General features: G+C 37.9%; 1 protein-coding gene across 6 annotated transcripts in view; it reads left to right on the forward strand.

The window, feature by feature from the left end:
* The first annotated feature begins 1,950 nt into the window (after window positions 1–1,950).
* CABIN1 (calcineurin binding protein 1) overlaps window positions 1,951–25,934 on the forward strand; it is a 118,028-nt gene continuing 94,044 nt past the window's right edge. For 3 of the 6 annotated variants that reach the window (XM_055794846.1, XM_055794850.1, XM_055794849.1), the window contains exons 1-20: window positions 1,951–2,118; window positions 4,831–4,895; window positions 5,309–5,401; window positions 5,738–5,851; window positions 6,014–6,148; window positions 6,410–6,590; window positions 7,545–7,674; window positions 9,381–9,530; window positions 10,349–10,641; window positions 11,659–11,827; window positions 12,272–12,408; window positions 12,791–13,008; window positions 14,857–14,935; window positions 15,181–15,368; window positions 16,600–16,749; window positions 17,484–17,678; window positions 18,965–19,201; window positions 20,683–20,836; window positions 21,057–21,172; window positions 24,718–24,879. In XM_055794846.1, the coding sequence (XP_055650821.1) occupies window positions 4,893–4,895; window positions 5,309–5,401; window positions 5,738–5,851; window positions 6,014–6,148; window positions 6,410–6,590; window positions 7,545–7,674; window positions 9,381–9,530; window positions 10,349–10,641; window positions 11,659–11,827; window positions 12,272–12,408; window positions 12,791–13,008; window positions 14,857–14,935; window positions 15,181–15,368; window positions 16,600–16,749; window positions 17,484–17,678; window positions 18,965–19,201; window positions 20,683–20,836; window positions 21,057–21,172; window positions 24,718–24,879 (2,904 nt within the window). In that variant the 5' untranslated portion in view covers window positions 1,951–2,118; window positions 4,831–4,892. Of the gene's footprint in view, window positions 2,119–2,498; window positions 2,601–4,830; window positions 4,896–5,308; window positions 5,402–5,737; window positions 5,852–6,013; window positions 6,149–6,409; window positions 6,591–7,544; window positions 7,675–9,380; window positions 9,531–10,348; window positions 10,642–11,658; window positions 11,828–12,271; window positions 12,409–12,790; window positions 13,009–14,856; window positions 14,936–15,180; window positions 15,369–16,599; window positions 16,750–17,483; window positions 17,679–18,964; window positions 19,202–20,682; window positions 20,837–21,056; window positions 21,173–24,717; window positions 24,880–25,934 lie in introns of all 6 variants that reach the window. The other 3 variants (XM_055794848.1, XM_055794851.1, XM_055794847.1) reach the window with 2 other exon arrangements.

The following is a 25,934-nucleotide window of genomic DNA, read 5'->3' on the forward strand; positions in this document are numbered from 1 at the left end:
ACAGACTCTTGCCAAAGCCTTTGTTTTGTTTAGAGAAACCCTGCTCTGTCCTGTGCCCCAGCTCTACCTCTTTGGGCCATATTTGCCACTGCTAGGTACCTTCAGGCTCCATGCCTTCCCCTCACCCCCATCTGCTCCCCATATGGGCTCTTGCCTGGGAGTGACTTTTCCAGCATTGCAGAGCTGAGCAGGAAGAGTTGGGGAAGGAGAGGCAAAGCTTGGAAAGGAGTACGCTGTGCAAAGATGTCAATAAAATGGGTCCTCAGTGTGACTGTCCCACCCATTTCCATGTTGTCTGTGCATTCTGGCATTACCTGACAAAACATCCTAGAATAATATAAAATCACAGTGAAAGTGCCAAGTCAAGAACCATCTTGACAATTTTATGGCGCATGGATTAAGAGCTTTCTTTTATTAGAGCAGTTAAAATACTAATCAAAGGATGAATTGTTTGTCCTTTGGTCTGAGCCAAATGGTACTTTTTTGGTGCTAGGGACTGAGCACAGAATGAGGTTTGGAAAGCCCTATGAGCTTGCAGCTGGCTGTTTTTCTTCATAAGCTGCCCGTGCTGAATATACTTTTTATATTCATGTTGATCTGAAGAGATGGCCTATCTTTTACCCACTGAGCTGATGTTAGATTCGTACAATATCTTAGGGCTCAAGAAGGATACCCTGCAAAGGGGTTATGCAGGTCCCTGAACCTACCCTGCAGCACCCACACAGAAACGAACAGAAGCAGGAAACATTTTCTCAAACCACTGTTGCTGTTGTTTTGTAGCTGGAGAAAATCAGATATACTACCCTCAGCAACAATGTTATGAAATCCCTTTCCTGTGAATGCCACATGCAAATTGTCTTTCTTCCATGGGATGGAGCCTGCTTGACATCTGGATTTAATATCTCCCAGCTGTGGTAGATCTTTTAACTGTTGCACTGATTCTGTAACTTTCCAGGCTTAACCTCCTAAGGTTAACTAGTATTTCTGCTCCCAGGAATGGCCTCTGTTGTTTGAGAACTCTGTATAGGCATTATTTGTAAACTCAAAGGTAACGACCCAATTTTGAACACTCTGTAACCATTACCCAGGTTCAGACCTTTGAACTGTCGACAATCTTTCCACTTACTTACACAAGAGACCGGCAGTGGGGCCCTGAGCATGCTGAAGGGCACTACTGACAAAAATATTACAGAATCACGATAGCTTTGGAAGTCATTCTCCAAGCATAACAGTGCGATGCTGCTGTTCATGGCAACCCTGTTGTTGGTGTGTCATGATGGAAAGATGGGTATTATTTTCCCACACAAATGGGGCCCCGGACTCCAAACATTCCGGATGAAGACTCCTAGGGCACTAAATGCTGATTCAGTGAAACGTTTGAGCAGAAGCTTAACCATGTCAGCGTGATGTGACTTGTAACAAGAGGTGGCTTTACACATGTGGCTATATCCCACTGACAGGCAAGGCCCGCATGTGCCCTTGTCAACCTGGGTCACCTCAGAGGACGTCCCCACGCGCTGCGGGCACCAGGAGGGCTTGCGGCAGGCTTCAGGTGGCACACCTTTCCTTTAAGACTTGCTGCAGTACGATCACATTACATTTAAATAAAATGATTTCCACAAGGAGCTGTTGCAGTTGCTTGGCATGGGTCCCTGCCTCGCATCGTCCTGCTGCCACCGCACAGAACCACCTTCCAGGGGCGTAAAGCCCGTTCCCACCCCCAGTTCGCTTCACGGCGAGTTTTAGGGAAAACCACTGGCTTTGGGATGATTCCCAACCCCATTGGAAAGGGCATCCGGAATTTTTTTCAGCTTCCGGGCACAAGAGGCAGCCTGGGCCCTGTCAGCCCTGGCTGCCCCGCCCGCCTTTGCCCGCCTCCTTGTCCTCAGCGTTCCCATTGGCTGTCTGAGGAACGTCAGCTTGGCCAATCGGTAACCCCTTTATTGGCGCGCGGGTCTCCCGGGCCTTGGAGGAGGTTGCCGTGGAGACCGCCGGTTGAGGCCGTGTCTCCGGGGAGCCGCTGCTCGCCTGAGGGAGCCGCGCCGGGGGCCCCGCGGCGGCCGCGCCCCGCCCCGCCGGGCGGGAGCAGCACCGGCATCTCGGGGGCGGCCCTGCGAGGTGAGTGTCCCGTCCGCCCCGGCCCCGTGGAGGGGCCTGAGGGGCTGCCGGGGCTTTGGCCCTGCCCCTGCGCAGCCCGCCGGTGAGGGCTGGGAGAGCCCGGCCCGACGCGGCGGGTCCGCGCCGGCTCCCGACCACGGAGCCCCGGTCAGCGGCGAACGTGGGTTCCCGCCCGCCCCCGCCTCCTCCCGGCCCCTTGTGCCGCTCTCCGAGCGTTGGAGCCCGGCGAGCGGCGTGAGGGGCGTCCCCGCTCCCCTTCGCGGAAAGGGACCGGGTTTCGGTGAAAACGGCTTTTGCTAAAATGCGGCGGAGGTGGTCTTTACAACGTTAAAAGCAAAACAAAACTCAAGAGTTTTTTTTAAACAAGTATGTATTTGCAGTGTATGGACCCCAAGTGTAGCAACAACAACAAAAGCCAGGGCAGCCCGAGTCACTCCCTGTTTCCTTTTTGGACGTTGAGAATCCCACAAGCTTTTACTGAGGTAAAAGGATACAAAATTATGAAGGCAGGAGGCTTTAATGAGGTATTGTTGCCTTTTGAGGATGTTCGCTCCTGTCATAGCCACAGATTTACAGTGAGACACTCTTGTAACTGCAAAAAATCAAACCGGTTTGTAGTACTTTATATTAGGCTAATTCTTCCCACCTAATTGATGTAGCTACATAGCTGTGTTCCTCTGAAAGTGCTTGTAGTGGCACACTTAATTCCTAGCCATTATGACAGTGTTGTAACTCAGTCCACAGTTAAGTTTGCAACCGTGTACGGTGCCTGGTTTAAAAAAAAAAAAAATGGAGACGCCCCCCGCCCCCGCCTGACACACCAGTGTAAAAGCTGCGCGGAGCAATATTCATGTCCTGATTTTTCAAAAGGATTACACTGTTCTGGTTGGTTGTGCTGTCTCTCAACTTGTGAACATCAGAAAGGAGAGGTGCTAAATACTTGTTACCAACTTTATGTATAAATAAAAAGTAAAACTGAAATTGTTTCCTCACCTTTTTTGTAGTAGTGGTTTCACTGGCAGTCTAACCGCGGAAGTAAACTCTTGACTGTAGTCTCTCTCCTGTTGACTTCCTCTGCTGCTTTAAGCAAGATTTTGTGGATTCAGCAAAATACTTGAGCATATTTCTGAATATAGGCATATATGTGGGTGAACTTGAAGACACTCATTTAAGTCTCTAATTGATTTGGGGTCACAGGGTCTTACTTGGATGTCATAAGCATCTGCACTTTCTGTCAGAACCTGGGGCATTCAGCGTTTCTAAAAGAGATAATCGTTAATCTCTGTGCATATATTTTCTCCATATGCAAAGTAGATGATGAATCCTTGTCTTGAAAGAGATTTGAGGTTTTATTAATGTTTATTCAGTGACTTGAAGAGAAAAATGCTTTATTGCTGTGCAGTTGTCAGTCTGATTTAGCTGCAAGTGAGGAAAGTAAGTAGTGCCTGGGCAAGCAAAACATCATTGCTGAATGAATGAAATTCCAGTCAAAGCATTATTTTCTCTACATGCAGAACTAATCATGATGATGTATGAGTTAATTCAGCTTATAGTTCAAAACTCCCACTGCTTCCTGCTGTGGTTAATTCTGGACTTACTGTTCTATTAATGTGGTCTCCATTATTAAAGTCTGGTTTTATCCTGTCTTGCATGTGTCATCTTTTTGTTTGAGTTGATAGGAAGGTTTTATCATGTGGCGGTGAAGCTTTTCTAAAGAAGCAGCACACAACTCTTTTCACGTTTTTTTTTTTTGCCTTTACTAACATGTTTCAAGCAATGGGATATGTTATGGGTTTAGTTATGAGGGAAAATGACTTACAGATCATAAATATGTGTTTTCCCCTTTCAGCTTTTTATCAGTGGAAAAAAGATTGGAAATATTAGTATCCTTCCTTCAGAATGTAGAAATACATATGCAGTATCTGTAACTTGTGTTTGCATTAGAGGTGGTCTGTAGAGGTTGGTCAACATTCCATGTTTGTAACCTGTGTTACAAACACTGGTTTTGTTCTAACAGGGACAGCAGTAATGAAAGCACTTTTAATCAGGAATTTCTAGGTGCAGCAATGGGTTGACCAGCCACTGTGGCCTGCTGCAAAGTCAATCTGACACAGAAAAGCTTCCTTTTTTTTTTTTTTTTTTTTTTTTTTTCTTTCCTGTTCTGTAAATATTTCCAAGTGCTGTGGTCTGTAGACATAAGACAGCATTCTGGTTTGTGCTATAGATAAAAGGTGCAGGAAAACTTCCATAAATTTTTTTAAAAGTAACTGAAGATAAACTCATAAGCTATAATGATTCATGCTTATGAAATGTCAGAGTATTCAAGAAGCTTTTTTTGTTTTAGCTTTTAGTCATTAAAATTCATGTTGTAATGTTAATATAATGTATGTTCATTAAATATTATGCAGTAATTGACTAACCTTATAGCTGTAATTACATTGCCAATATTTCCACTCCCCTCTTACTGTCAGGACTAGAATCTTGAAAGTCACCCTGGATGTTTTTAACTTTGTATTTTATTCTCTCTCTCTAGTTAAAATTCACTTTAATGTAACTGTTCCTATGTAGCAGGGCAGTTTATCTCTTGGCATGGGGTGGTGGTGACATAGAACAGCTAACTGGTTATTGATTAAAATATTCCCAGCCTGTCTTTTACTTCTGAATGCGTTCTTTATGGACAAAATAAATATTCTAATCCTGTTTGCTTTCCAGACCTGTTTGTGTTAGGCCCTTTTTCCTAATCCTGGAGAACGACAGTGTGAATAGCTGTGAAAATGGTAAGGGCTTATTGAGATGTTTTGGTAGAAATAAAATTGAAAATTTCCTCTTACCTCATGGCTAAGAATCAATTGACAGAACGAGAACATTGGTGTTGGAGTGATTGTAGTTACTGGTAAATTTAAGAATTTGAAAAAAAATCTGTAATGCACACACCTGTTCTAGGGAAGCTGTTGCTTGCAAGACACTTGAAATTTTGTTTTTTCCACTGATTTTGGGGGGCAAATTGTTTTGATATTTTATTACTTGCAATTAGTGATGACTAAATTAGTTACAGTTCTTGTATGTAGAGAGATCTTAGTATTGTCCACTTAAAAAGTAAAGTTAAAAAAATGAGAAAAATTAATTTTGCATGGAAACTGGGATACATGTAGATGTAACATTTCTTGTTGCATCTTGACTGTCATTCTAGATTCGAATTGCAGCACTGAATGCGAGCTCCACAATTGAGGATGACTATGAAGGTACCTTCAAAAGTCATAAGACACAGACAAAGGAAGCTCAAGTAAGTGAACCCACAATTTTCTTAATGAAGTTCTGTCTTGATGAGAATTTTGTCCTACCTTGTTGCAGGGATTGTTCAACCATAATTTTTTGGTTTTATGAAAGTTGTGTTAGTATCTTATTTCTTGAACCCTCCTTGAGCAAGGTAAAAGGTACATGAGTTATGTTAGGTCAGTAAAGCTAATGTTCTGCAATACAGCCTGGATGTGGACTGTTATATAGCAGAAAGTATTACAAGTGTGAAACCACTGATATTCCTAACAAATACAAGTATATTGTAATAAGTGTATTTTAAAAATTTGCCCGACAAAATAAGTTCTAATTCTTTAAACCACAGGAAGCAGAAGCTTTTGCTTTGTACCACAAAGCTTTGGACCTTCAGAAACATGACCGATTCGAAGAGTCTGCTAAAGCTTATCATGAGCTGCTTGAGATTCGTCTTCTGCGAGAGGTCAGTGACCTTTAGAGAAAGAAACTATTTTTATTGTATTTAATACTTTATTTCTCATTGGCTAATTAGAAAAGTCAGTGTTATCAACTGGCAAATTATTTGCTGTTCTTTTTACCTATCTAATTTCTAATACCTGTGTTGCATTTATTTTATCATTTCTAGGCAGTTCTTTCTGGTGATGAGAAAGAGGGGCTGAAACACCCAGGCCTGATGTTAAAATATTCCACCTATAAAAACCTAGCCCAACTGGCAGCACAACGGGATGACTTAGAGACAGCCATAGAATTTTATTTGGAGGTACAGTACAGCTGAAAGAAAACATTGGCTCCTCCATCTTGGCAAAAACTTGCCGAAATACGTATGTACACTTTTCAGTGTACGTGATTTGAATGCATGTCTGAATTCTGTATACTTTCTGAGGTTATATGTGATATAACTGGTCCACCATTCAGTCCCCAAATCAGTCACAACCCTGCTGAAAACTAAAGCAGTGCTAATCCCTGTAGACAAGTGGATGTGCATGTCTGAAATGTGAATAATGTTTGTCATGCTTTCTAGGCTGTAATGCTAGACTCTACTGATGTCAACCTATGGTATAAAATCGGTCGTGTGGCAATAAAACTAATCCGCCTACCTTTGGCTCGTCATGCTTTTGAAGAAGGTCTCAGGTGTAATCCTGATCACTGGCCTTGTTTAGATAACCTTATCACAATCTTGTATACACTGAGTGACTACACAAGTAAGTACACTGCTCTAAAAAAAATTCTCAAGATAATGTGTAATTTTACATATCAATAAAACATTGTAACAACACAATTGTACAGGGGAAAGCGTACCTTGTGTAAGCAGTACATTAGGGTATGATAGAGACTTTTACTTCATGATAGTGATTTTTTTTTTTATTTTATGATGAAGTATGCTGTTTTTTATCAATTCTGGTTACCCTGAAAGTACCTGTGGTCTCTTAGATCAGAGCCTCTGCAAGAAGTTTCCCTGTAGACTGTTCTCTTGCTTTTTGATGTGTGTTGATTTCATCTTTCTAGTCATTTCCAGCTACATAGTTCCAGGATTTGGGTATAAAATGACAGTCTAGTTCATAGCCTAATATGATTAATTGTAGTTACAGCAGTTAATACAACTGACCCTAAGATTTTTTTATTTGAGTAATATCTAGTGGATGAAGTGATTCAGAGGAAGATTAGGAGAGAAGGTACAAGTTGGCAGAAATGTTGAGTCTGATTACTTAGGTTTGTCCTACTGGAATGGTCCTAATTCTCTTCACATAACTGCCCACGTGAGCAAAAACGTGGGATACATTGCTTGTTACACTAATGGAATCTGCAGTTAAGACAGTTGATAATGTGAAAATGTTAAATGATTATGATTCTAATTTCTTTTGTGCAGGATTGGAGTCTTGAAAGTAAATAAAAGATGTTCTGCAAACTTTGTATTTTTCTGGATATAATACTTGGGAAGACATAATAGGTTATTTTAACTGTAGACGTAATTATTTGACATTTACAAAGCTATTGGTCTAATTTATCTGAATGTCATATTTAGTTGGAGTTCAGTGGTGTCATATGTATCTAAATATCATATTTAGTGGAATTCAGTGGGCTTCATGGCCCAGAAACGGGAGCTTTTGAATGAACCAGAGCACCCGCTGACCATTCAATTTCTATTTCTCTGTCAGCATGTTTGTACTTCATCTGTAAAGCTCTGGAAAAAGACTGTCTATATAGCAAAGGATTGGTTCTGAAGGAGAAGATCTTTGAGGAGCAGCCTTGCCTCCGGAAAGATTCCTTACGGATGTTCCTCAAATGGTGAATGTCATGTTATAGTGTACACTCCATTTGGAGTGTAATTTCAGGTTTGGGGTAGTTCAGAAAAGCTAGTGAGATGCAATGCTTTAAGCTATAACAATATCTTGCTGACCTGCCTTCTAAATAAGTAATTGACGTTAAGTGTTGGTGCTAATGACAGAATGTTCTTCAGTAATTACTTTTGGAGGGAGGTAGAAAGAGGCAAAAAAGCCATTTGTGCTTCTCACTTATTTTCATACCTAGAGCTGTTGTCATCATCTTCCTTTGTTTTATTTTACTTATTTGCAGCTGATATCTGCAGCATTCATTTTGGTTTATGATTAAAAAAAGCAAAAACAACCAAAAAAACCCCCAAACCCCCACCCAACTGTCCCACATTACTGCTTTTCTAAGCAGTTACAAATTTGTGGCTTGACACAGTTTTCTCTTATCAGTAGGTTTTTAAAGTCTGACTTATTTTATTCACAAATGAATAGTCAGAAAGACTGTATGTTTCATTAGTACCTGAGATGCAGAAATTCTTAGTTTATTAAACTTTCAGACTACTACAACTCTGAAAATATTTCGCAATATTATGTATGAGATTTTATTCTTTTATTATTACAGTTTTTATTGCAGTATGTAAAACTTTCATTAAAAGTTTGTTGTCATGTAGCTCTACAAAGTATACTGTTTCGTTCTGGGTGGATTTTATAGTATTGAGTGGGTAGGAGGAAAGTGGGAAAAGGAAGTAGAGACCTGTAAAATTTACAGGTTCTGTCTTAAGTTAACTGATCATTCAGCATCAGAGCTGCTTCTGATACTGTAATATGTTGCTGTGATGGTCAGCAGAATTCAAGGAAGAAGTTAAGTTCTTAGTTTAATTATAGTTCGATCTCACTGAGTATCATAATAGCTTCATGTGCTATAGCATCAGTACCCTTTGTAAGGTGTATGTGGTAAATGGAAGTGGAACATGCATCCTTCAGTTATGCAATAAATCAGTCAAAACCATGTTTAACATTTTAGACTACTGTACTCTAACATCTAAAATGCAAAAATACAGAGCACTTAGAAGATATAAAAGGGATAACTTAAATTTTAAGGCTCTAGGATTCTATGTATAGCAGTAAATTCTTAGCAGAAAGTCCTATTTAATTACAGAGACCCTGATTTATTAAGCTGCCTTAGATCTGGCTCTTAAAATGAGTTACATGCTGAATTAAGCCAAGGCTTTTTGATTCTTGTTTTTTGTTTCTAGATTGTGAGATCTCTGAAGAAGTGGCTAATTTTTCACTTTCAAAAATTCATTCCTAGACTAAGACTACACAATTCCCAACTACAAATTTTCTGATTACATGAATTCCTCGAAATAGCACTTTTGAAATGACAAGAATTTCTCAGCCATACAATTTCATTCTGAACCAAAAACTTCTGTCACATAAAGAAGATAAAACCTCCTTTCCTTTAATTTCTCAGTGTTTGGAAAGCAGAATAGGACAATCTCCCTTTTAATTTTTAAGGCAGAACAAAGATTTCAGATGGTGAACACTTCTATGTATATGCTATAAAATTTGTAAAATAATGTTATTTGAATGCCTGTTTTAACACTGTTTACTTCTGTTACATTATAGGAAGATTTCAAATGAATCTCCCAAAAAAACCTAAAGAACAAAAAACCCAAACAACAAAACTTTAACTTGTCTTCATTTCTTGTTATTTCTTAGTGACATGTCTATCCATAATGTAAATGTGAGTGCAGCTGAAACAGGAAGAATCATAGATGAAGCACTGGAGCTACGTAAGAAAAGACAGGCTTTGCTAGTGCGTGAGAGAGAACCAGACCTCAGGCTGGTCCAGGCCATTCCCTTTTTCACGTATGTCTTTATATTTTCTCTTTTTAAAAGGTTCCTCTGGATACGAGAATTATTTACTTTTTTAAAAAAAAAGGGGGGGTGGGAGGGTAAATATCTATAGTGAAAAATAAGAAAGAATTTGAAAAACAGAGGATGTTAGTTAAACCCCTACAAACAGTTAAGAAAACATGGCCTTGGAGGAAGGGATAGACACCATAAAAATGTCAAGCTGGGGCACAATAAGATAAGCTCAAGAGAAACCAAAGTTAATAAGGCTAAACAGAAAACAGCAAGATATAAGGATACTAATAAATTGTTATTTATGTCTTTATTAAGGCATAAAGGATTGGGCTTTGGTTTGGTTTTTTTAGTGCATGTTTTTCTGGAATATTAATGTACTCTGCATGTAGGTCCTGTTGCAGAGAAGTTGCTTCTACTTGTGGATAAGGGTGAGATTTTTTTTTATTGTTGTTGACTGAATGCAGAACCTGAAAAAGTTTCCGTTGACACTTCTTTTTTTAGGGTTCAATATAGAATAAATTCCTCAGCATTTTGTAAGATTAGCACATTATTGACTCCCATTTCCTTCCTGCTGCAACCAATTCACCAGTTTCCTCTGAAAACTTTTGCCTGCTGCCACATGTTGTTCTTGTTTTCTGAAGTGGTGTATTCTATTTTGACGCTGAAATGCGTATTTCTCTCCCACTGAAAATCTGCTCTTGCTACCTCTAAGCTACTGGTGAAAAATGGTGTTGAATGGGGTTAGGTTTGTAAATATAATTTAGAAGATAATGTGACAAGGATTAATGGTTGTAATGCCGTTGTGTTTCCACGTGCAGGTGGAAGTGTTTAGGAGAAGCTTTACTTGCCATGTATCACCACCTCACAACTTGTGATCCTCCTCGACCCAGTCTGGGAAAGAGAATTGATCTCTCAGAATACCGAGACCCAGTTCAACATTTGATTCTTTCTCCTACCTCTGCTCCTGTCAGTGTTATTCAGCCAACTCCTGTCAGCACTAATCCAGTGGTGACAATGCCAGATCCTGTGTTACCTTATACTCCAATGACACCCAGCTTTCCAAGTCACAGTCAGAATTCATTGGAACCGGGAGCTGCTGTAGGTGAGCAAGGTACTTCAGTCTAAGATTCAAGCTATCTTTCCTGTTTATTTGGGTATTGAAAGCACTACAAAATTAATCAGGAAATGCTGTCTTTAAACTGCATGTTGGTGGATTCAGAACTTTGCAGCATATATGTAACATCTTGTAGAAAAAGTGAAGTGGAGCTCTATAAAATTGTGTTAACCCTTCACATTAGGAAAGGAAGGCCACCTAAACTGCCTGAAAACAATTGGTTCCTGACTAAGACAAAGGACATAGGGTTAGGACAGTGGACTTACTTTCCTATATAATGGAATTGAGTCAGGTTGATTAGTTGTTCTTAATTGTTACTCCAGTGCAGGAGTATATAACCTCTTCTGGTTTTGTGTTACTGCCTCATACTTGAGTCTTTAAGATTAGAAGAGCCATGGCTCTGTTCCAGCAGCAGTACATATCAAGCTTTTAATGTTGTGAAGAATCTTGACCTCCTTTGAATGAATGATCTGTTATAGAAAAAGATAACTGTATTATTTTTCTGCTCACATGTAACTTTAAGAACCTGAGAGAACCAAGCTGTCAGCTGTATTTATTTGAAATCTGTAGCAAGAGGTTTGAATATTGTGTGCTGTAGCTGTATATGTATTTACATGTCTAAGACTATCAAGGAGTTATCAGTATTTTGTTGCTATTCATGGGAATTTACAGGTGTTTCTGGAGTTAAAGGCAGACTCCTCTGATTCCCATTTCAAAAACCTCTTCAAGACTAATGAATAACAAAATGCAGAATTTACAGTAAGTCTGCTTCTTGCGTCAGATCAACATTATTATGCAAAGTACCATAGCCAGTTTATATAGTGATTTTTTTTTAATTATTTTTACATTTTGGCAGTGTCTTCAGAAGGAAACCAATGAATCTCAAGTGTTGGTGTAGCATAAAATAAATTGTCACCCACAAATGATTATTTTTTTTTTAAATAATTATCCACTTTTTGTTTGATGATTTAACCAGTCAGTATCTTTTTCTTTTCTTTTAAATTCTGTTTCTAGGTGACATATCTGCAGGTGATAAATCTAAGAAAGGTGTGAAGCGAAGGAGAATTACAGAAGATAGTGGTGAAACAGCAAAAAGGAGGTCTGCTAGAGTCCGGAACACCAAGTGTAAAAAAGAGGAGAAGGTTGACTTTCAAGAGCTGTTGGTGAAATTCCTTCCTTCCAGGTACTGTACAGCAATAACTTTGATTATGAGAGTGTCAAGAGCTAAGTAGAAGAAGCTGTTTGGGGTTTTGTTTGATATCCCCCAACCTTAAAGCCACAAGACCCATGTTATTTTTTGAAGCAGATGCGATGCGTTGTCCTCTTGTAAATGTAATAAAACTGTTGTTAGTGAAAATTACTAAAAACTAATTGAAAAATAAGAAAGCTTTTATTAATGTGAGATTGAATTAGAGGACAATGCAGACATCAAAATGGATAAGATAGATAAACAAGGTAGTCTTCATTTGGGCAAAATTTGGGAACTGGAGGTAAGCTTGAGTTTACCTCAGTTCATGAACTTCCACTGTTAAATATGCACAGCATGCCATCATTAGATTTCACTTGCTAGTGAAAGAAAGAACGAGGATTTTGTTGATATTTTAGGTTTTGTCCCCCTTTCACACAGATTGAGGAAACTGGATCCAGAGGAGGAGGAGGACCCTTTCAATAACTATGAGGTACAGTCAGAGATCAAAGAGGAGAATTTCCAGCATGTTGGACCACATAGAATGTCATTTGATTCTACAACATTCATGGAATCTGGTAAGGATTTCATTATAACCCCCAGTCCTTCTCTATTGTTTCTTCCATATTGTATGCTTTATTTTCTGTATTTTCTTGTCATATCTAGAAGGTCACAGAAGTATACATTATTTTAAAAGGTATAATTTTATGGCATAGAAATATCTTGGTAACAGGTGTGATTTTTTTTAAGTCTTAGGAAATGCTTAATTACTGTGTGCATCTATTATGTGGGGTTTCCCATTTAAACAGATTGGAATACAGTAACTTAATTTTGCATTTACACAGCACAGGAGAACTGCTGCAAGATTAGTGCATAAAACACTGATGAAGCCTATTTGTTTCAGGTTATAGTCTGCCTTGACCTTAAATGTGTACAGCTTTGTGTTTATCTGCTTTCTAGAAAAACAGGATGTTCATGAATTCCTGCTGGATAACCTGAACAATGGTGGGATCTTGGAGCTTATGATGAGATATCTAAAAGTCATCAGCCAAAAGTTCTTAGTGAAGTGGCCTCCTGGCTTGTGTGAGGTGGTCCTTAGTATCTATAATAGCTGGAGAAAGCATAGTAGTAGTCTTCCCAATCCATTACTGAGGGACTCAAGTAATCAGCATATCAAGGTAATGAAACACTTTTCCTTATACTTCTACTTGCTGCTGTGTTGCTTTCTGTGTACCAAAAGTATGGAACTGAAATGTAGCCATCAGATGCAGGTTCTACTTAGCTCTTGTCTGGGGAGCTGCTTGTCCTAGCTGTTGCACATGTCGTGAGCTGTGGGATACTTCAGCTCATGTAACTGTTCCTGAGCTCCTGAACATATCTGGGTGATGCTGTGTATACCCTACACGTAATATGTGTGTGTATATATATACACACACATATAGATGTAATATAAATACTATAGATGTAAATACAGTTTACTACTTTACTCTGTTGTTGCTCTTTCTCTTTCTTCCCTCCCTTTGCTTCTGATATGACACAGTTTTATTTTGTCATCAGGTGAGTAGAGAGGCCGTTCTGTTCATATGCTGACCCTCAATCAGCCAATATCTGCTCCAAATAGACTGAATACAGTGTAGTTTTAAAATAACCTGCAATTTAAGTGAAAAACCACACCCAAACCACCAACAAGCCCAAACCAACCCCACCACCCTGATGTCACCATTTTATTACCTTTATAAATCTGTGGACTTCACAAATGCAAACAGAAAAAATGGTAAGTTTAGTAAATTAATGTTAAACTGGGTGACACAAGATGATACTTCTTGAATTATAAAACCGGTACTGATACTTCTTGTCCACTGAACCTGCCAACGTTATCTTTTCAATGTTAGCAATGCTTGTTCATTTGGAGAGTTACTTGCCTTTGGTATGACTGCAGTTTGAAATTTTTTTTTTTCCATAGTAACAGTGTTTCTACTTTTTTGCAAATGAAAAATTAATTCTGAAAACTATGTTCCATTGACTTTACAAAACAAATGAAAGTATTACTATGTAGCAGATGTTATATTTTTATACATCCTGTGACTTTGGTATTTCTGTATATTTTTCATATATACACACCCTTTTTTTAAACAAACGTAAATATATTTGTAAATGTATTCCCTTGGTTCTCGTTATGACTGCATAACTGCTTGCTTGTATGGAAAATTTTAAAAGTCAACAATTTGTAGCTATACTATTAACAGTCCCTGTCCTCATGCTTGTCTATTATTTTTCATACTTTAATTTATTTTAATTTGCAAGCTATCCTGAATGTAATAATTTGGGTTCTTAAGATTGTGAAGAGCTGTTCTGGTAATGTATGCAGACTTTTGAACCTTTTCATAAGTATGTGTTTTTTACAGCTGGACCTGTTGCCCTTATTCGTATGAATTTAATCAGAAAGTAGTATATCCTTCACTACACAAAATTACCTGGCAGAGATCCGCGATGATGTGATTTTTAATATACTTCTGAACTTTATCCACCAAGGATTAATAAGCTGATAAGACTAGAGAACATACTCAGTTTTGTGGAGATAAATACTGAAAAAGTTATAGGATATACTCTTTTATTTCTCAGATATCAGTAATTTTATTGTATTCTGGAAACATGTTTTTAGCATGATTGAGCAATTTGATATAGTTTTATTTCAGCCAGATAAAAAAATAAGGATGTCACGTTTTTCTAACATCAGGCAATGCTGTTCTCACTAGCTTCTTTTATGAGCTGAGATTTAAATTTTTTTTAATGCTTCTTCTAAGTATTGTTTTGTTTTGTATCTGTTGATTTGTAAATGCTATTATACACCTTTAGGCAGGGGAAGAAGTAGTTATAGATTGGGAATAGAAATCCCAAGAGGACAAGTTGAAGATTTTCTTTGAAGTAAATTGCAAATTTGTGTGTGGGTTTTGGTGTTTTTTTTCTTCTTTTAATGAATGTCTTCCTATATACTCTTCTTTGATATCTCCATACTTTTTCTGAAGGATATGATGTTGATGAGCCTTTCTTGCATGGAACTGCAGTTAGATCAGTGGCTACTGACAAAAGGGAAGAGCTCTACAGGTGAGAACTGGACGTTACTTTCTTCAGACTCTAAAAGCACTCAAGGTGTATGAAGACATGTTTCCAGGAATTAATTGGAATTTGAAGCTATATTTTCTTAATTAATGTCTTTCAGATCTGTATTTTATTGGTCTACCAATTGTTTGCCTTAAAGTAGATCAATACTTTTGAAATACTAGTATATGGGAATTTTTGTCATGGGATGCTAGTACCTTTATGATAAAATGTAATCAATTGATTTGCAGTTTCTCCACGAAATTGCCCTGCTGCCTCTGTGAATGGGAAGTTTGGTCCTGACTTCCCAGGGACTCATTTCTTGGGAGACCTGTTGCAGCTGTCATTTGCGTCTTCACAGCGAGATTTATTTGAGGAAGGCTGGATGGAGTTTGTCACTCGAGTGTATTGGCTGAAAGCTCGCTTTCTAGCACTCCAGGTTTGTTTTGATTTAACAAATAAAACTTTTCTCAAATTAAAATCAATGTTGTTCAGAGATGCCACAGGTGATTTGGGAATCTCGGCTCATTCAAGTGTGCCAATAGAACTGGTTCAAAACATAGTTATTTCATTTTACTTTTTAATATAATTAACTATCCCTAAGGGTAGAGGTGAAGATGAAATAGGAGGTCTAGCATGCTATGCTAATATTCAGGTATGTTTAATACATAAGTCTTTGTTTAAATTAGTTCATGTTCAGCCTAAAAAAAAATAATATTTGGCTCAAAGTTATTTGGAGTAGTACTGTGTAGCTGCAGAACATGGATTTTTTGGGGACCTGGACTAGAGGATACTATCAAAGTCCCAGACAGTCCAAAATGCAGCTTTCAACTGAAGCAGTCTGTGTGTTTAATTAGTCTCCCCTCTGCTTTTTCAAGGTAGCGTGATTCTTCTTTTGGAGACATTTAATATAATACGCAGATTTTGAAGAGAGGGTTTTAAACCTATCATTAAGGGAATAATTTGAAAGGAATGTTATTTGATCCCAGACTTTATTTTCCCCTCCAAGTGTTGCTTCCTCAGGACATCAAAGAATTCGTTTATGCATCAATTATGTTTAGGTCAATTGTCTACTAATAATGCGATCAGTTTCATAAGTGTGAGCTAACCAGTTCCTTCCATTTTTATTTTTTGCCCCTAAGCATGAGAGTTCCTATGTGGCCACTGCCATTTTTCCTTTAGATATAGAGTTATATTTTGCTTGTGCAGCTTGCATTCCTCTCCTGACCAACCAACTTCAGTATCTACTTCATTTGGACAGAGGGAATAGAATGCATTCACTTGGTAAAATATAAGAATGTTTTTTAACTTAGTGTCTTTATTTGCAGAAATGGAAGAGTTATTTCTAGAGCTTTACTCTTGATGTTTTTAAAGGAAGGGGATTTTATCAATCCAAATGAATTTTTCAAATTTATGCAAGCTGAATTCTATTTCTCTGGTTTATTTTGCCTGTTATTGAAGTCACTGGTAAGATACAGTGCCTTTTTTTTTTTTTTTAATTTGAGATTAACAATTGGATTTGTTTTTTATTTGGAATGATATGCAGTAATCACACTGGCAGTGCCTACATTGAATTTAAACATTTTCTACATGCTTTAGAAAGCCTTGCTGCAGACAGAATCGAGGTGGGTTTTTTTGTTTGTTTGTTTTCCTCTGTACTGTTTCTGTAGGGAGACATGGAACAGGCACTTGAAAACTATGATATCTGCACTGAAATGCTACAGAGCTCCACTACAATGCAAGCTAAAGCTGGCAATGAATGCAGCATCGTAATACGGTTACCTAATCTACATGTTGATTCTGTTGTTTCTTTAGAAGAGGTAAGAATTAGTTTGCAGTTGTTTTCTCCCCACTCCATCCCTCCCAATTTCAAATGTCATCTATGCATTAGTTCTTCTGTGATGGAAGCTTACTGTATCTGTCCTAGAATTTTTCGAAGAGTGAAAGGACAAGTTCATAATTTAATGTCAAGGCCATCATCTTCTTTTCAAAAAGACATCTTTTGGATCTGTTGGTCCCGTACAACTTAAGATTGCTTTTATGCAAAATAGAAATATTAGAGCAGCTGCATGTAGAACAGTCGATTATTAGACTAGTGTTTTATTATCTTTTCTTAAACATAAATTTCACATTTGCTTAAATGAGCTCTTTGCTTCAGGAGTCTGTTTTTCACATAACAATTTGCATTTTAAACAAAGAGATGCCCATCTTCTTTCTATTGCTGTTTTGGGGGATGAACTCCAACACAGGAGATGCCATCTTCACTTTGAAGTCCATCTGATGGATGTATTCTTGCAGTGTAGAAATGTGTGGGTTTGGGATTTAAGGCAAAAAAAGTTTAAAATCATTATAGCACTAAAGTCATATTATATAATAATTAAAAATCTGTGGAATGGGTGAAGTGTTGCATAGTAGGTGTTTTCTTCCTGGTTTATATTCCTGAATGTAGCTGTGGAGTTCATATAGCTTTACAGCTAAACTGCTAGGGGAAATGTCAGTGCTCAAATGTATTTGAAGACAAAAAGTTGGATTGTGTCATCTGTGATGTTTGCAGATTGAAAAGAACCTAAAATCTCTGGAGAGATGCCAGTCTTTGGAAGAGATACAGCGACTGTATGAGGCAGGGGATTATAATGCAGTGGTGCATCTGCTTCGCCCAACATTATGCTTTAATGGTTATGGCAGAGCAAAACATCTGGAATTTGTAACATCCATACCAGAGAGACCAGCACAGCTGCTTCTCCTACAGGTTTGTTTTATTTCTTAAAAATTTTTTTTAGTAGGATATTAGGACTTATTCCTGAAAACAAGATCAAAGGATTTCTAGAGTAGGTGTTAATGGTTAATGAGCCTTATTTACAAAGCAAAGCTAATAAATAGCTTTGACATCATCAGCAATACACCAGCTTTTGCTAACTGAGAATGTGGCTAAAAGTATAAGATATCTGAAGCCTGCCTGAAATGGCCAGAAAACCTGTAAATTTGAGTAAACTTGAATCATTTGCAGAGAGATCTTGTGGGTGGATTCATGCTATCTGCACCTGCTGTGAATACTTCCTGCTTTTGTTCATGTTGACTATATGGTAATTTACAATGATTCTGAAACTTAAAAGTTATCTAGCATATGTATGATTTTTATGATGTAGTGCATCTGTCCTGCATGAGTGACAAACTGTTGATAGGTAGATTCAGTATAATTGCTACAGATTTAGTCGATTTGACACTATGAAAGTAAGGGTACAAACGAGCTCAGCTATAGGAACAATTTGAGCCTATCAGGTTCTCTGGGGAAAAAAAAGAGGTGGCACAAAAAGACTGGTGCTCTTTTAACTGGACTGAACCAAATCCTACAGGCTCCGTGCCATCTCCTGACCCAAGCTTGGCAGAGTAGAAAGAAGCAGGAGATGTTGCTATAATGCTAGCCTTATAGTTGCTATTTTGTTATTTATGAAGTAATAAAATGGCAGCACAAGATCACAAAGATCCAAACCCTGTTGCTGTAGAGCCCCTATTCAATTGTGTATCAGAATTTTAGACAATAAAAATGGTTCCTAAGCAGGTGGTAGGATGGGTGAGTGTCATGGTTTAATAGTGGCAAGAAGTGTGTGTTTAAAGCCAGTCTGACGTGCCATATACTTGGCAGCTCTAGATCAGTATGCCTGTTGTCTGCCAAAACATTTTGTTCAGGTTCTAGGTAGGTTAGAAATTAGAAATGTAATTTCTGTGTAAGAGAAATGAAAGAGTCATCCCTTTCTTGAATTTTTTTTTCGTCTTTTATTAAAGCAGCAAGATTTAGCAATGATTTTTTGTGAAATTTAGATCCTACTTGTATATTTGTTATCTAGGCTCCATGCATATCTTATTGTATTTTTTTAATGTCATATTTAAAGGTGTTCTGTTATCATTTCATTAGTTACATTACATTAACTGTATTTACATTATATCTAGTGTATTGCTTTGCCCTGCTGTGCATTCATTGTTTAAAATAACCCTCTTGTCCTTATAATAGATTTTTTTCATATTTACATTCCCTAGGACTCCCTACTCAAACTGAAAGATTACAAGCAATGCTTTGAATGCTCAGAAGTTGCCTTGAATGAAGCAATTCAGCAGATGATTAATATGACAGCAGCCTCTGCTAAAGAAGAGTGGGTTGCTACGGTAACACAACTGCTTACAGGAATAGATACTTCATTATCATCAGTCAACAGCATCCTGAAAGACTCTTCTGTAACTCCAAGCCTTGTTCGATTAACAAATAACCTGATTCAGGTAACCTGTTCACTTGCACTAGGAAAGAGGTATTGTGTGCTGCAGACCTTCAGACATGATACAGCTGCTGTCTGAATTGTCACCCACTTGCGGTGACATTTTGCGTTACATTTTTGTTGAGGGAAGATAAGTGTTACCTTCGTAGTCTTTATTTTCATTTCAGTATGTTAAAGATGCACAGAGCACACCTGTGCTAGAATCGGTAACAGCAGGTACCTTCAAACACCAAGGTGCCTGAAATAATCAAAGAGTGGGTAGTAAGATAACTCAAGGAACAACACTGTTTTCTTACGCTGTTTGAAATGGTGATAGCGCAAAGAGTGATTGAGCTGGCTGGGTGCAGTTTGTAAGTTATGGCACTGATCTTGGTAGTGTGTGCTTTGGGCTAGAAGACAAGATACCATAAGCCTTATGAATATGGTATTGTTGCTTGCAAGTGCTGGCCAAGCTAAGGGTCTTTCCAGTAAAAACAGAGAGGGTGATGAGAAGAGGGCAGGAAAAAAAAGCGATCTGTGGACTGTTTCTGGCATTATGAATACAGCTAATTTTAGCCTTTTAACTAAGGTATTTTCAAACCTTAAAACTATTGAATGAATATTTTTCAATCCAAGTAACAAATGGCAGGCTCTCAGTTCTTAAGAAGCTAGTGTAGTTAATGTCAAAATTCAATGTGCTTGCAACTTTCAAATCTCCATGTACTTCAGTAAAAGCCAAGGACCTTCACTACTCATGAAATCATACTCTTATTATCTGAAGTTGTATGTGTGTCACTACATTATGGGATGTAATGGAATTCTGGAGAACAGAGTATTCATTGTAATAACCTAAATGGATTCTGTAGTAATGATAAATAGGATTCTTTATCTACATAAATACCAACAAAAAAACTGTTGCATGTGTGGAAGAATGTGAGAAAAGTGTAGGACTTCAGAAATTTCTGGCACTGGCAATAAAATGGATAGTTGTCTATGAGAAATGGCAAGGCAATGGTTCCATGACACAGCATTGTGCTGCTCAGAATTTGTTCAGTTACATCATTTATATAGCACCTATTAATGATTCTAGTTGGTCTTTAACAGTTATTGTAAGACCTGGTAAAGAATTCAGGAATTCTTTGAACTAAGTTCCTCTTCCTTGCTGGGTTATAGAGAAATTTCTTGTACAGTAATGAGGCCTACTAACACTAAGAATTTATGCTGCGCATTTGCTTACTTTTTATTATTTGTATATGGTATTAACAGAGAAATAACTACTTGGAAAATGGCAATACAAGAGGAGTGTCAGTGTAGGGGAAATGATCCCTTCTCCATACCAGCTGATCTTATTTATTGGACTTTTACCACCACTCATTGTGGGAAGCTTGGGCCTCAACTTTAGATTTCCTTAGGATAAAATGCATTACCAACTTTGGGTTTTTTGGGAAGGATTCACACCTGACGTTTATGTTGTATCACTTTGTATAATGTCTGTTTCTTTATTAGATCATAGACTGCAGCATGGCGGTCCAGGAAGAACCAAAAGAACCATATGTCTCGTCAGTGCTTCCATGGGTTATCCTGCACAGGATCATCCAGCATGAGGAAGATGCTTTTCGATCCCTTTGCTGCCAGCAGCAGCAGAACCAGGGAGAAGAAGGTGGGTTAGTTATTCACTTTCATATATTGGAGCCCAGCTCCTTACAGTCTAGCTCCAGAATATACATAAGAAAATACTTTTTTGTTGTCTTGTCTTGCTGGCTGAAGGTATGCGACCATCACTTTCTTATCACAGAGGGAACTTTTTGCCAGAAGCATTGGCTAGTTAGATTTAACTCAGTTCTGTGCTACTCTGCTATTTACCAACTTCTTTCTTCCAGTGAGTCCTGATACCCCTATGTTGCCTTCTTCACTGATGCTGCTGAACACTGCTCATGAGTATTTGGGAAGACGATCCTGGTGTTGCAATTCAGATGGTGCTCTTCTAAAGTTTTATGTAAGTGTTAGATCGTAGAATAATTTAGGTTGGAAGGGACTTCTGAAAGTCATCTGGCCAACCCCCATCTCAAAGCAGGGAACAACTGCAGTTATATTAGATTGTTTATTGCTTTGTCTTCATGTTAAATATACACTTTTAAATACACTTTCCTTCTCCCAGACAAATGCATGAACATTTCAGTCAGTTTAATCTGAATAGCAAAGACTTCTTATTCCAGACCCTTCTCCATGGGTATGCTTTCTAAAAAGCACTTTTTGTCAAACAAGTGATGCCTTTGGACAACTAAGTCTCTCCTATAAAAACATCTTAAATGGGACTTAGTAAATGATCTACCTTGCCCTGAAAGAGAAAGCACTAGAGAAGTGTTAAAGTGATTATCTTAAGAGAAATGTGGGCCTGTATCAGCCACTGATCATGATAAAATTTCAGTTATTCAAATTCAGACTTGAGTTTTGTGGTGCTTAGCTTTGGAAGATGCATGTTCTACTCTTTAAAAATAAGCAGAGGTAATGTTTGAGGCTAATAAAAATTTCTGGCACTTAGCAGCATTCACCCAGATGATGGTAATATGGTAATTTGTCATTGTATATTCTTTCATGTGATGAAGTCAGAGGTGGTTTGTGTTTTATTTTTGGTAATGAACATATAAAAGTGCTTGGGCCTTGTAACCTGTGGAAAGGGAATACCAGAATACTGAATCTATATGCAGTTTCATCTTCTCCTGTGTCTGGTAGCTCCGCCACACCCCTGCCCTGCTTGCAGCAAAGGTTTACTCTGATGTAAATTCAAAATTTTACTTTAGATATTCAAATAACCTTTTACTTGGCAATAACTCTTAATTTTCAGCTGTCCTCTGAGAATTAAAGTTACAATTGTAAGTTCGTAACTGTTAATGGTAATCACCCCAAGTCTGCTAGCTACAGAGAGAGAGGGAACATGAGGAATGTAAGGAAAAATAACTAGACAAAACAGCAAATGCCATTTTTCCTGCTCATCTCTCAAATATCTTGCTGGAAGATGAACTATCTGTATGGATGGAGCATGCTTCCTGCTCCAATATTGCAGCAGTGAGCACGGCTTTTGTCCCCCAATCAGGTGGTAAGATAGGCAGGGTAGGAGTGGCAATCTTTGGGCAAGAGGTGTGTGCCGTCTCAGCAGTGCATTTCAGCCTTTTAAACAGGAAAGAAAGCAAGTGGGCTTAGCTGGGCAGTGCTCTGCAGGGATAGTTCAGTGGCACTTCACAGGTTCAGCTTGACTTCATTGAGGGTTATTACCTTCAGCCAAAAGAAAATCATGATTAGTTCTGCATAGAGCTACTCAAGAATCTCTTAATTTCCCTTCGCAGTGCTCCCTGGAGCTTATTAGCCACAGCTCAGTGCCAGACCCCATCTAGCTCTGTGTTTGAGCAGCAGTGTGTCTAGGACAGTAATTTAGACAGCTGGGAAGCATTGCACAGAGAGCCTGAGGGGTTCTGCAGGAGTCTGCTCACTCTGGTAGGGCTGGAACTAATGAACAGTGTTTGAACTGAAGCTGATTCAGTGTAGGACTATTAGATTATCTTTGCATCCTACCCTCCTCAGTCTCCCTGGTATTAGGAGCATAATACTGATACACCTTGGTTGCCTCTCCATGGATCTGCCTTGAGTCCAGAGGGCTTATTAGCTCTGGCGCTGTGCTTCATGAAAATAGCCTGTTTCCAGACTCGAGCTTGCCCTCAGATGCAGTGCTCTTAAGTGATGAATCTAAATTGTGTCTGTGTAGTGTGCCTGTATCCACAGCCTGGGGATTCAGGTAGTATGCCCTGTGAACCTCGATAAACTACAGGTAACTGAGAGGTGTGAATGTATTTACAGCTAGGTCTTTGCAAGTGGCATCTGGTACTTTGAATAAAATCTTCAATTTTCGGTCACAGAATTGAGCACTTCTTAATAATACTAGATCATATTTAATTTTAAGCACAATAATGTAGTTTTTGGAGACAAGAGGGTTTGGAAGGGTAAGGAAAGAAGATAAAATGGAATGAATTATTTAAAAAGAAAAGCAGTTTCAAGCATGTTAGAATGTTTTATAGACTAGTATGAAACGATCACCTCCTATAGGTGAACTGTCTGCTCAAGTACATTGTATTGCTGGTGACTGAAAGTGGTGTGCAAGAGATGATACTAACATGTAGTTAAGTCTTTCAGCAATAGTCACAGTCTGGATTAAGAACAATTCTGAGTTACTGCCAGGAATTTAAAAGCTGAATAAGAACATGGGAGGTTGTTTTGAACACTGTTCAAGTGAGAATTCTGTTACTGGTGTTAGATGTGATTTTGTTTGCAGGGAGTATCATGCTTTTGTTACAGTACCCCGTGATGCTTACCTCTTCTTTTCAACTTATCTACATTTCTTGTAAATTTTAAACATTGTTCGCAAATTCTTACAGGAAAAGTAGTGGAAATAAGGTGTCTGCTGTGACTCAAAGATGATGGCTATGGCTCAAAATTTCATTGAAATGCCTTCTAGGAATTGTTTTTAGTGTTATTTTTCAGGGGTTTGGCTCTTAATAAATCGCACCTTGTTCTTAGCACAGGTCTTCTAAGCAGAAGAGAATCGATATTTTATAGTTAATCCCAGCACTTGCAAATGAGCTTCTTACATGTAGAATGACAGAATTTTGCCTTGTGATCATGTTCAGTGTTTGTAGTGTCAGGAAAGTCAATCATGGTAAGAAGGTTCTTGTTGCATGCATCATATGCATAAACAATTGAGTTTACAATCGTAGATGTTGAAAAATGATAAATAGTGATAAACAGGCAGCTGAAGTACTGTAAATGTAATATGATGAACTTTTATACAAATTGCAAATAGGTGAATGTTTTGCATTTTCAATTTATGACTGCAGAATTTCAGTTGATGAAACTGCTGAGTTAACCAGTGTGTTCAGTAATGGGTATGGCTGTTTTGGAGAGGTTAGATCTTACTAAAATGAATAAAAGAAAGTTGATGCTTTCTGTCAGAGGAAAAATGTTAAAGGAAATGACTTATCAGTTAATAGAACTCTCTGTGCAATTGTATACCCCTTTTAGCCAGATTTTTATTAGCCATCCCTTCTTGCTCTGCAGATTCCTCTCCATTCCTCTTTTTCCATGAAGAGAAAATTGATGTTTGTGAATCAGGGCAGAAATATTTCTGTGCCTTGTCCTTATTCACAAAGTGTTTATATTCACAGAAGCAACTTGGTGCGTAGTGGAAAACTTTGAATGATCCTAACTGTGAAATGTTAAGCTGATATCTGATCTCATTGATTAAAGACAAGAGTTCATGAATTAACATAGGGGAAAAAAAATAAAACCACTTTATTGCAGTTGCAGTGCTGTTGAAAGTATTTGTTGTGTGAGACTAGTTCACAGAAATATGGGTAACATCAGCTTGTAATTGGGGGAAAATAGGTGAGGTTCTTCAAAGTGGTTTTCATCGTCTGCCTTCAGACAGCTAGGTAACTTAATGCTATCTTCAGCTTGTAGATGGCACTTCCATTGATATTTGTGGTGTTGTAGGTTCAGGTACTACAAAAAGAACTTGCAGCATCCACTTCTGAAGATACTCATCCATACAAAGAAGAGCTGGAAACAGCCTTGGAACAGTGTTTTTATTGTTTATATGGTTTCCCTAGCAAAAAAAGCAAAGCAAGGTACCTAGAAGAACATTCAGTACAGCAGGTAAGATATGTATTAGTTAATGACAGTGGAATATCCTGAAGTGATGAAAGATACAGCCCTGGCTGGTTTTAATGTACCTTAATATATTTGTGAGAAAGATTACTTTTATTTCCTTGCAAAAATAATTTATTTTACATATAGTAGAAAATAAACTCATTTAAAAAATATGGAAGCTTTTATGAATATAGGCAGTCAGATATTTGAAATGAAATGCTAGTGTAGTTTTATTAGTGGTAAACTGCAATTTTGAAACTATTGACAAATTGATTTTATTGGGCCATGACTTTTCTGTTTTCAACAGAGAATAACTTTCAGCTGGGAAAAATTAGAGAGGAAAAAGGCAACTTGAGAGAAGAAAACTTTAGCAGCCAACCTTTCAGTTTATGAAAGTCAAAAAGTTCAATGTTAAAAATGGTGCAAGTAAACTATATTATAGCTTATTTTTTAATCTGTGATGGTGAATAGCTGGTAGGTGTTTATGAGAAATGTGTGAAATTAGTTGAGTTTAGGAGAACAACAACTACAGAGTGCCCTGGAAAGAGGGTTGTAATATTAAAGAAGGGGCAGAAAAAGCACATCAGCAATCCTCTGCTTGAAACATCACTGATTTTGTTCAAAAACCTCAGATGATTTTTGCAAGTGTTGGTAGAATTCTGAACAAAAAAAGTTTCATACGAGCAAAACAACTGTCTAGTTTCTTTGAACAGACCTCTTTAAATACTCAAATACTGGTATTACTCATTGAATATTTGTGAATTCTGTCTCTTAAACTTACTTGTTAGAAAATTAAGGTAATGAGGAGATGACAATAACTAAGAAAAAGGGTAATATAAGGATTACCCTCTGCCCAATAAAATAAAGTAAAATAAAATAAAATCTGTTACATTTGGGCAATTCTGGTTGCTAAAGTTCTTATTGAAATCATTGACAAATTGATCTTTTTATTAATGCAAGTTCCCTGTTTTCAGTACAGAAGCAAAACTTGCTGTAAGGAATAAGATGAAAGGAGAAAAACATAGTCTACCAGAAAAGAACTTTTATTTTTTTAATTTATT

This window comes from Falco peregrinus, chromosome 2, assembly GCF_023634155.1.
Source record: "Falco peregrinus isolate bFalPer1 chromosome 2, bFalPer1.pri, whole genome shotgun sequence".
Taxonomy (NCBI): domain Eukaryota; kingdom Metazoa; phylum Chordata; class Aves; order Falconiformes; family Falconidae; genus Falco; species Falco peregrinus.